This window comes from Manis javanica, chromosome 9 (genome assembly GCF_040802235.1).
Source record: "Manis javanica isolate MJ-LG chromosome 9, MJ_LKY, whole genome shotgun sequence".
Classification (NCBI taxonomy): Eukaryota; Metazoa; Chordata; class Mammalia; order Pholidota; family Manidae; genus Manis; species Manis javanica.
The window spans coordinates 118,850,371-118,862,481 of record NC_133164.1 but is presented as its reverse complement, the minus strand read 5'-3'; the positions used below and the strand labels follow the sequence as shown (position 1 = coordinate 118,862,481).

At 40.2% G+C, this 12,111-nt stretch overlaps 1 protein-coding gene across 11 annotated transcripts in view; it reads right to left on the bottom strand.

The window, feature by feature from the left end:
* SOCS6 (suppressor of cytokine signaling 6) overlaps window positions 1-12,111 on the bottom strand; it is a 75,690-nt gene that overhangs the window by 35,279 nt on the left and 28,300 nt on the right. For 7 of the 11 annotated variants that reach the window (XR_001850290.3, XR_001850288.3, XR_012121278.1 and 4 more), the window contains exons 2-3: window positions 9,071-10,496; window positions 4,139-4,288 (exon numbers count right to left, since the gene is read on the bottom strand). Coding sequence is in view for 5 of the 11 variants with exons in the window: in XM_073213210.1 (XP_073069311.1) it covers window positions 4,143-4,288; window positions 9,071-10,370 (1,446 nt within the window). In the remaining 6 variants the exon portion in view is untranslated. Of the gene's footprint in view, window positions 1-4,138; window positions 4,289-4,932; window positions 10,497-12,111 lie in introns of those variants that run through there. The other 4 variants (XM_037000756.2, XM_037000758.2, XM_037000757.2 and 1 more) reach the window with 1 other exon arrangement.

Below are 12,111 nucleotides of genomic sequence, written 5' to 3'. Positions count from 1 at the left end.
AAAATGAGAGCTATAAACATACAATATCTGATTCAGTATCATGAAAGACAAAAACTGTTAGGAAATCTGCTCCAGAATTTCATCCTGTAATCTATTTAGATGAAAAATAAAATTTACTGAGCTGTAAACTGATGAGAAATACAATTGAAAAATTCATACTAAAATTCAAATAGATACTCTTCATATATATTCAGCCTCTGGGGTCCAAGCATGTTCATTTCTACCACAAGTTCTGAACAGAAAAAAATAAGTACACTTATTTCTTGTACTCAGAGTTTTACTAAAGAGTTTTTAGTTATTTGAACATTTAGACTGCTTGCATTTTAACTTCCTCTGAGAACAATAGAAATATATTCCCACCCTGTTACTGCCTTATCACCCAGTTCCTATAGAGAAATCCTTTCAACTGAAACAGTTTAACAGCAAGGTTAAAATTCAAGACTCTATCAAGTAATGATGAAAGTTAACAATTTGGTAGTTGATCAATGTTACATACTTACTATACTTAGATGAACTCTTTCACACTTTAAAGCTAATAATTCATAATGATTAAATTAGTTAAATGAAGAATTCATATTTAATATTCCCATCCCTCAGCAAACATAGATAGTTTAAAAGCCACAAATTACTAGAAATAATATAAATGTGCAGTTATTTCAGTATATAAAGTAGAAAGGAAAAAAATCAACATTGGGTTGAAATTGCTCAAGACACTCAAGTTCTGATTTCCCTTTCTAGCTGGCATTTGCTGAATTTCTGGATTCCACCAATTGTCTTTAAATTCTAAACAGTGAAAAATGACTTCCTCAGAAGTAGTGAAAATAAAAAACAAGAACAGAAAACTACACCACTTCTTAAAGCAATCAAAACCAACCACCAACCATCATTATTGGGGAAATAAGAGAGTCAGGATTTGAGTGAGGCCTTGAAAGCGTAAGTATAAACTTCTACACAGCCTGCCTCAGCTGTACTTCCCAACAGAAGGCTCCAAAAATTAGATGGCTTCTAATAAATGAATCACATTAGTATTTTTCCCATAATCAAAGGAAGTAGATCAAAGTTTGGTTTCACAACCTTGTCGTTTCCTTAAGAGGCATTCTCAGGTGAAAAATACGGCCATTGCCTGCATAAATCAACAAACCAACTTAGAAAGTGATTAAAGCTGTGAAAATAGCATTTTGTACATTATTTAGTGTCATGTGAGCACATTTTACTGACAGCCCTGAGGTCACAACAGAGACAAGTATTGATATATATTTTTGCACCATGTTTTGCCATATTGTTTCCATGAAAATGGTTTCATGTGCGATCCGTAAGGAAAATCGGTGCTGTATCAAAGGGAGGAAAGGAGGTTGTAGATTTTAACCTTTACTGGAATAGTTTTGGCAACATAAATTTCCTCTTCCTTTTAATCTATTCACATGCTAAGGCTGGAGGAAATATTTTAGGGATTAAATCTCTGCCCCAAAGAAATCAATTCTCATTTTTGAAAAGAGAATTTTGTTAGGTACTGGAGCATAATGCTGATAGGGTTTAGGACAATTCTTCCAACCCACTTATAACAAAATTATTTTTTTGTTAATGAATTTGAGCCAGGAATTTTATAAAAGCTATTTACCAGAAGAGAAGTGGGGAGAATTTCCCTTAGATTTATCATAGCAGTTACCATATGAACGTATGTGGTGAGTTTTTCTACCCACCTAAAGGTGCAAGCAGAGAAGCTAGAACACAGAGGGTAAGTACAGCTAGAACTTCGCGGATAGCTTTCAGATGGACCTTCTTGCCAGGATGTGATTACTACAAAATGACAGAAGCAGAAGAGAATTGGCTAAGCATCGGTATAGGAAACAAAAGACGAGTGTGGAGTCTCACGTCTGCCATAAAGCAAAACCACGGCTCCTAGCAAAAGAGAGCACAAATGAATGGCTCAGGCAGATGACCAAATACATTAGCAAAAAAAGCAGATATAACACCTCTCCTTACGCACAAACATGTGAGGTCCTCCCAAGAGGTACAATCCAGCTCCACCAAACCTTGTTTCTATATGTGAGGCATTTGTTTTCAGTGAACCTTTACAAGGCCATACAAGCAAAGGCTGAGTTGCCATCCTCAGCAATGAAGACAGAGAACATCAAATGGGCCACTAGTCAGGCCTCCATAGATGGTTACCTGTCATTGTTTAGAATTATCTTTCGTGTAAGCTCTGGAGTAGTCCCTTGGAGAAGAAAGCAGGAGGTCATTCATTTGCTTATGTTCTTTTTTTCTGACAATCACACAAATAACAGAAAACCCTGAATAGAGGAAATGCATTCGATTGAATAGGACAGCGGATTTTGGAATTAGACGTGCGTTTGTGGCCTGGTTCTTATCACTGTATTTGTGACCTTGGGGGTGAACCTGTGCCTCAGTTTCTCTTAGACAGATAAGTTGTCTGCCTTGCATAGGGCTGTTTGGAGGATGTGAAGCTATGACAGGCTTTAGCAGTACATATATTAGCACAATTTATGTTTGCAGTTATTAAAAGATGAAGGGTGTGAACCCCAGCTCTCTGGTTTCATCTGTTGAATCCAGGAGATTCCCAGAGAACCCATTTACTGCAGAACAATGGATTCTTTGGTGTTTAATGATAAACATCTATTAGTTTTCTAGGCAACTGTCACACCTCACAGCCACTGTAAGCTGGTAATTCTGTGGGCCGAATGGAGCTCACCGTCTGCCAGGCACAAGAACCCAAGATCGGCAAGGACTGCAGTGAGGAGGGAGGAACAGGCTGTGGCAAAGGCACTGCCAGGTGAACAGGGGCTCCAGCAGGGCGGCCTTAAAGTACAGACGGCTAGAGATTCCACTTCTTAAAACTGTCAGGAGCAGGCTGGGGCCTGGGAGTGGACTGTTTACACAAGGTAAGGGATTCTCTTCCGTGGGATTCTAGGATGGAACTCCATATACTTAGAGAACACTTCATGAATTCACTTGTGACCCACGCTGGTAATCAAGTCCTAGTGTCTCTCAGACTCAGAACCAAGTCAGAGAACAGGAAAAGGCTGCATTATATATAGATATGTGCTCCGTAGAACTTCCTTCCATGTCTCATGATCAGAAAGTCTCCTTTTCAAGGTAAGATTTACCCTTATTTGCAAGTCAGTTACCAAGGACAGGGCTTGCCCACTCAAACTCAGCCTGAGGCAGGGAAAGGAGCCCCTGCACAGGCCCTGCAAGAACCCTTGCTCCGAGAGCCTCCCCTGGGCTCTTACTTCCTGAGAGCCTTGCCCACCAGCTCTCCTCTGCCCTTCTAGAAGACGCCATGAGGCTGCCTGGTTCTAAGCAGAGAAAATATAACTTCAAACTAAAGTAACTCCGGGAGTCTGGCTACAGAGTCAACTGTGCCCAGAAATGGATACATACTCAGAGGCTCACTACTCCTGGGTTCTTGACCAGTGTCCACCCCCGGACTGCCAGCGGGTCACGGACTTTGTGGGGGAGGGTTTGGAGGAGGGACTGGAGGGAGGGAACAAGGCAGTGAGGACAAAAGCATCAATTAGCGCCACAAGTCACACAAAAAGAGGAGGAAAACATGAGTCAGATGTTTTAAAAAGATGTTTCAGAGGGTTAGGAAACCCTAAAAACCAGAAACTGTCATATGAGAAAGCTAGAATTAAAGGAAGGTTTTTGAAAAATAATGAAGTTTGAACGAAGCTAAAGATTTGAAAGAAAGACAACTAGACCGTAAGTTAAAACAGCAGACGGTAAGGCGTGAGGTCAAGTGAGATGACGGTTAAAGTCTGTGACTCCTAAGTCGAAAGCCTCAAAAAGGCATCAAGTAAAATCTGTGAGGTTAAAACAAAAGGTCAGCATTTAAATGTAGGGGTGGCACTGGGAGTCAAAGAAATGGACCATGATCAGCATGATACATTGTGGAAGTTCCAATGTTCTCAACTGACTATCTGTTACCGTGGCCACACGTCTCCCATCCTCAGAGCGTGTGCACAGAACCCTCTCCTTCCTGGGCTCTCAGAAGCCCCCGGCACAAACAGGGTCCCCGGCACAAAGCGCATCGCTCTGTCCCCGGCACAAAGCGCATCGCTCTGCTTGTTGAATGAATGACCCTTGAGAAGGGGTAGATGAGAATAAAAATGTTTACCTGGCTATGGCGTAACTTTGTAAAGTGTAGCCTTTTTCACTTCTTCAGACCAGATCATTCTCTTCCCATAATTTTCTATTTCATTAGCACCACCACGAGTAGACAGATTAAGTATACCATTAAGGCCAAAGCTGCCACTTGACACCAGATCTGGAAAACGTGGTGAGAACATCATGTTATTTGGAATCTATGAATGTCAAAATTTGTGATGTATTCTGAAAAAGGTCACTTTAAAATTTATCTTTGATTTAGCTAGTTTTTAAAAGGACTTGTCAAAAAATACTAAAACAAGATTTTAGAGTGAACATTTGACCCAACATGGTATAAAAAAGTTTAAAAGCATATTACACTCAGGTATTTGAGACATCATTCTTATCTATAAAAGATTTCTAAAGGACTTCTACACAATGCACTTTGATAACCTGGTTCTATTTTTGCAAAATACTACTAAGTAAAAAGGACGTTTTTATAAAATGCCACATCCAAACATTTCATCATTTAGCCTGACCTTCTTTTAGTGAGGCTTTATGACTTAGTCTTTAATAGATGTTCTGCCAACTCACTCCAGCCTTTATGTTGAAGGCTTTAGGGTACTGGTAACACTGGCTGATGCCTGGTTTGTTTAATGTCTTCCACGAGTGACACTATTTCACCTTTCCCTTTTTACTAAAAGTTCCTGGTCCCTACCTTCCAGTGTCTGCCCAGTTGATGGGTCATCCAGAAACTATCTAGTTAACCCTGAATCAATTAAAATTAAACTCTGTGTCTGGGTATTAAATAGAACACAAGGCAGATGTGTGAATGAAATTTTTATTTACACACTGTATCTAGAAGCAGATACATAAATTCTTATATAATTTCCAAAAATGTGCAAGAAATTACTATAATTTGTTTACAAACCAAAACACATATTAAAATCAATGGACTTTGGATAATTCATTGTAGTGTTCTCAGTACAAATGGTACACACCTGATTTGAAACATACAGAAAAAGTGTAAACTACAGCAATCTGGATTGCAAGTATTAACTCCATGGCACTCCAATGACTATAAAATTTCTTTACCCCAATGTGTATACTTTTTACAAAATCCTATAGGATTTTTCATCACCTCTGGATGTATAGTTTGGATTACCTTTCAGAAACAGCAACTACACATTCGCCATGTTATGATTAATAAAAAGTATGTCTATAAAAACTTTCATAGGATTAAAAAAGCATTCAAAGAAACCAAATTTGTGATTACTAGCGTACCAATACTTCATTTTAGAATTTAAAGTTACTTACGGAACTGGCAATTGTTCCCTATTAAGTTTTTAACAAAACTGTCTATTGCTGGTAGTGTTATTTCATTTTCAAATTAAAATTTCACATTCACTGAAAAGCCATTAAATTTAAAATATATTATTTTGGATCATTCATAAAGCAAATATCTCTCATAAAGAATTAAATTTGGCATTTCTGAAAGCATTGTTATTTAGACTTGTAGCACTAGCAGAGACATTGCATATAACCTATTTAAGATTTTAGTTGAATTATCCTGTTTCAATAATACTGGCTCAGAAGTTATAATGTATATTTTGTATTTTATTTCCTAAATGCCAATGATTTCGCCTTTTGGCACGTGATTTTTTTCAACAGCAAGATGGTTGCCCTGGGTAATTGGTTTCCTTAAAAACTGTTTTTAGTTCTACAATCATTTCCTGTGATATCTTTTTGACCTTCTAAATTTTCAGATTATTGCACCAAGTAGAAAGAGAAGAGTTTCCTTAGAAAGAGAAAGAGTGAGATATTTTTCAAGTACTTTTTATTATTTATAAAAATGCGTAATAGTGTCCTAGTAAGCCTGGCAGTAGCTTCTGGCCTCCATCATGTTTTGTGATGAACTATTTGATTTAAAAAAAAACTGATTCATTTATTGTCTCAAATGGATACAACCTTCCTGTTTCCTTTTTCTTGCCTTGAGAGCTCAGAAGCACATACTTAAAAATCACTTACAGGTTGTGTCCATGTCATCTAAGCCACCGTTCAACAGAATCCAGAAACTTACCCAAATCATTATCCAGACTGAACTACAGGATGAAGGCTTCTTTTTCCCCTTTCCATTTTTAACCAGACTGTTTTAGTGTATCGTATTGAGCCAATCTTTCACATTGTAAGATGCTGCCTATGCCAAATGGTTTTCTCTACATGAAAGCAGAAAATACCATGACAGTCTTTTGTTTGTAAGTAATTTCTCAACAAATACTTTCATTTTTACACTTCAGACCCTAGCAATTTCAAATTGGATTAGAATAGGGCATTTTAAAGTATTTATTACGAATCTACAAAAGTACATAAAAAACTGGCTTTCTGAATTAGAACAGGATCAAGACTTGCCCTCCATAACAACACAAAATATAATTTTTAAAACATTTAGGTGAAATTCAGAATAGTCCTAATGTGAGACTAACTGATTAGATTTTAAACACATGGTATCATGAGGAAAACGTGGGGAACAGGCTATGCCCACATGATAAGACGGGGTTCAGGGCAGTCCAAAGACCTCTGTGCACCATGACATCACAAAGAGGACATGTAAATGCTTCTAGAAATGTGAAGAAGCCATTTCCACATTTATTATTAATACACAGTGACTATGTGACAATACCTGCCATCTAATGTAGATGCACAGGGACTTTTAACTCACCCTAGATATATTCTAAATTGTTTAAAAATAAATAGTTTTGCAAAAAAATAGTTTAGATGTCTTGCATTAATTTGATAAGTTTACAACTCTGTAATAGTTCTTAATCCAAAAGCTTATCGTGAACATTTAAATTATATTATTACAGTATACGCCATATTCCATCTTATTACGTGAAAACATATCAGAAAAATGAAAGAGGAGTCTTTGTGACTCGGTACAATCAACAGTCCACCAAAATTAAGTACCTTTTCCCCTTTAAATGAAAATACAGTAACACAATATTATGGCATTGTGCCTTTTCTTGATAATTCTCTGTTGTGACCCTAAAAAAACAGGAAAATGTGGGGATATTGGTATGTCTGAATGACAAAGACATTAAGTTTGATTGAAGACCTTTACTCTTGTTCTTACATGGGGTAAGAGAAAACTGAGTGGCAAAGGAAGAAATGTCTTAAACTACATGTTTCATCTGAAACTTAGTTATTTTCCCTTAAAGCTGTGTAGCTGGAAACATTTTCTGGATGGGGTAATCCCAAAATACTAAAGAATAATGCAGTGAGTAAGCACTGCATTTCAAAAAAACTAAGAGGTATTGAGGATAACACATGCCCGCCCGAACAACTGGTTCAAAGAAATAAAGTAATGATGTAAATTTACTTAAGACTTAGCTAGATTAAAAAGAAACAAACAGAAGACCTTTTTTTAAATGGCAGTATATACGGTAGGCAATTAAAACTTCCATATATGATATGGTTTTAATATTTTTCTTACATGGTGCTCCACAATTTCTACAATTTTTCAACTAAAGTCATTGGATTATTTTGCTTTTTGCTTTTTGGGTTTTTTTTTTGGTGGAGGGAAGAAAGAGTCAAATCTACATCTTCATAGAGACTACATAAAAGAAAAATACAAATCCAACTTTAAAACAATGTTTTCATTCTATTCAAATCAATTTAAAGCTTCATATAAACTTTAACGTTGCAAGAGAATCTAGTTCACTTATGAAATCAGTTCTCCATCAAGTTCATCCAAGAAAATGTTGCCTACACGAAAGAAATCACAGATAAAACGTTTTACCAAAGTAGGTAACAAAAAAAAACTGCTATCACAGGAAACTATGGTCATATACTATTTCTTTAATAATAGTTCTAGTTCCATTGGTATTTATATGTTATGCCAATTTGTACTAGAGCTTATGACAGAAAAGGCAACAATTTCTAAATTGGTGGTATACACTTACGATTTTTCAATGTAAGGCCATTTATTAAAATAGACAAACCACAAAATGAAAGTGAAGGCAACAGAAAAATTTAACTTTTCACAACCAAAAAAACAGCACAACCTTAAAAATAATTTAGAGATAAGTGTATGTTGCAGATCTGCATTCCATTACCCAAGATTATGCCAATTTCTAATTCTAAATAAATCTTTGTAAAGTATGAGAGCAAAAATAATTTTCAGTGTATGTGTAAATTGTTTTATCACACCGGTATGTTTACTCAACGCTCTCTTGGAAAATGGGCCATTTAAAGAGACATAACAAATTCCATTCTCTAAGTTCCATTCAGCTTTACTTAGGGTTGAATACACACAAAATGTGCTTTTAATGCATAAAAATCACAGTGGATAGCAGCAAAGAACTTGGGTGGGGAGTGGGGGCGTTTAAGGAGAAACTGATAATTCACATTGTGATTATTCCACACACTGATGAAAGATAATTCACTTCTAAAACCTCAAGACTTCCCTTTCTAGAGGGCCAAAATAAACCCAAGATGCCTTGCCAACACTTGCCCACCCCCAAACCAAACTGATGACTCTTTTACACATAAAACTGAAAAAGTATGGCAGCAAAAAAAAAAAAATTTGATAGCAATGAGAGTTTGTAAACTGGATTTCCATCTCTTTTTCTCATTCCCAAAGTGCAAGATGCAGGGTTCTCAACGACCTTTCAGTAGTGCTTCTCCTGTAAGTAATCCTTCATTTTGTTTGGCAAAGGCAGTTTCTGAATTAAGTCTATCCTGGTATACTGGCGGATGACGAAGCGACACAGGTACTGCAAGGAGCGCACCTGCATGAACCGCGACACCGGATTGGTCAGTCTGACGGGGTAGGTCGCAGACCCAGGCAACCGAGATCTCGAGTAACAAAAAGCTCCATTCTCAGAGTCCCTGATTGAATGCTCAATTAGATCAACTATAGACGTATGTCCTTCCACGTCTGGTTGTTCGTAAAAGCTAAACCTACCGTTTGAGTGCTCGATTCTAGTGTGAAGCGTTTTGCCGTGGGAGCGGAAGCTCAGGCTTAGAAGGTAGCGGTCGTCAGAACTGTCCCGAACCAGGAAGGAGCCGTCGGGCACGCTGGCCAGCTTGCCCTCGGCCTCCCAGCGCGTGATCGGGCCCCAGTACCAGCCCTGCTTGGCGAGCTTCTTCAGCTCCTCCGTAAGGCTCGTCACGGCCAGGGGGCCGCTGCTCTGCACCGAGTCGTAGACCCGGGCGACCCCGGGGGCGGAGGTGGGGTCGAAGTGCAGGTGGCAGCGCACGCTCTCGGCCGCGTGGGCACCGGCGCCGGCGAGCGCGCCGAAGCTGCCGCGGAGCGGGCTGGCCTGCATGGGTGGCAGCAGCGGCGACAGCGGTGCGGCGCGGCCCACCCGGGGGCTCTGCAGCAGGACGCCCGTGGTGCCGACCAGCAGGCCGCTCACCGGCCCGTCCGCGAAGACTGCCGCGGCAGCGGCGGCCGGGGCCGGGTCTCCCGGGGCCTCGTCTCCGGGGCAGGGGCCGCTGCCCGCGGGCACCGCGGACACCTCCATGGGGGAGGGGCCGTCCGGGCAGCAGCTGCGCGGCCCCGCCAGCGGGCACACGCCCTCGTCCAAAGGCACAGTGTACTGGATGTAGTCCTGAGGCACGAGTCCGAGGACCACGGGCACGTGCTCGTCCAGGCGCAGGCGCAGGTCTCCGCTCGGGGAGGCCGACCTCCTGAGCGCGCTGCCCGGCTCCTGGCACACGGTTTCGGCCTGAAGGTCGTGGAAGTCCTTCCGGACGCCGTTCAGCGCGGGCCCCGGGCTGGACGCGTGCACCAAGGCCTTGACGCGCACCTCCATTTTGATGCACGTCTCCTCGGAGTTGGTGGGGCGCAGGGGCCACGGCGTGGGGCTGTAGTGGTGGCTGCGCAGCGACGTGGACCTCACCGGCCTCGGGGCCCTCACGTCCTTGAAGACCAGGGGCGCCGAGGCCGAGGAGAAGCTGTCCTCGTCCGCGCCCCCCGCCGCCGCGCCGCCCTTGCCCTTCTGCTTCTGCTTCACCGAAAGCCGTCTCTTCAGCGTGCCCATCAGGCTTTCCCCTTTTGGCCTGTTTTTTCCACTTTTCTCGTCGTCGCTGTTGATATCGCAGTTGGCCATATCTTTCCCATAGCAGCTACCGAATATGGAGTCGTCTTTTCCAAAATCACCGGCGAGTGAGGGTTGCTGGACTACCATGAAATCCGTCTCTTCTTTACTTTTATTCAAGTTGAAAGATTTCCGGAAGGTTTTAAGACTAATTTTCTTCATTATGATCAGTTACCTAATCCAAGGAGATCAATTTATCTCGGGAATATTATCCTCAGACATCTGGGAGACGCTGCAAGGCTGCATCTGTGTAATTTTCCAGCTTCATTTACCCTTTCGAGCCATTTTCTAAAAAAGAAAAAAAAATTTAAAACGTCACATTAAAAAATATTTCCCCCAGAGTTTTATCTCACTGTTTTAATCCTTGAGCTTCTGAACAAGGACCCCTGAGGATGCTCACAGGTAGGTAAGCTCCACGAGGAAGGGATTGTTTCCCACTTCACCCTGCCTATACGTAATCGGCACTTTACAAAGGTCCTATGATGCTTATAAAGAACAAACCCTAATTGACCTCTTCTTTTTGCACCTGGCTTTTGGTTTCATCCTTAATTACAGGTCAGCCTTCTGTCTTAACACTCCTCTGGCAGAGCCACGCCCATATCATCACCAATTCACACAGTTCCCTGCCTCTGCAGCCACCAGTCTATGTTCCGCAAACCCTTGTAAAGAAGGTACCACTCAGACTGAGAGCATAACAAGTCTGGTTGATTTCTCAGCCACTTATATATATATATATTTAAATATTTAAACATCTGTGAAAATAAAAAGAATTCTATAATCTGTGTTAGATTATATGAAAAAAGTCTGGAGTGTCTCTCTTTACCTGCGAATTCCTTGAGAATAGGTCCCATTCACCCCCACATCCCCAGGGCCCACACAGAGGAGAGCCAAATGCTTGCAGCTTCGGGCCCTTTCACCTCTAGAGCACACTCAGACACACTACGTATGTGTGGTGCAGATCTATTTAAAAAATTATGATGCATATTTCCAGAATGATTTCTTCCTCTTCTTTTTTGTAATTTCCCATGGTAAATCTTTCACTTCTGCATGCAAAAATGTATCTTCTCAACTTTTCTGCACACTGTTCCATCATTGAAATGATAGGATTTCAATTCTGTAAAAACTTGCAGAAAGTGATTTCTTGGAAAAAAATGTTGGCACCAAAAGTCATATTGTTAACAGTAGTAATTTAAACTATGCATAATGTTCTATTTCCTCTGTGGCCATCGTCTGCAGTTTCTGCAACCAATATAGTATAATGTCATCACAAGATAATTAGCTTGAATTTGAGCAAAATGCTAATAAAACTAAAAGATTCTGATCTATTCCATTAGTTTAGCATCTTTTTCTTGGCAAAAAATTATAGCTCTGACCACGACAGCATTCATTAACTCACTATGCATTTACTAAGCCCATACTACATACCTAACACCATGTGGTAAAATGTGGATAAATTGTTATGGCCTCATAATGCAGTAGGAGAAAGACATCTATGAATGCAGGAACTGTAATATGAACCCACTATTAACAGAGTAATGTAGCATATGGTGGAAGTTGAGAGGAGAGATACTGGACAAATGTTTACTTTAGTTACAGACAGGATTTGGTTATTGTATAGACAGAATCTGCATGAAATCATTTTTAGTAAAAACCTCTCAGACCAGACAACCTATCAGAGGATCAACACCATCATCTCCATAAAGGAAGAAGTAATTTTAAAAACTCTGACTGTTAAGTACTACATTTTGAGCAAGTTGGTAAAAAAATTAAATACATGTAAATACTTGGGAGTACCAGTTATTTTCAACATTATATCAAGTTTATATTAGACAAACTCACTATCCAAGTACCATTATCTGCTACCTAAGCATAAAGATATAAAATTTAAGTTAACATTTTTAAT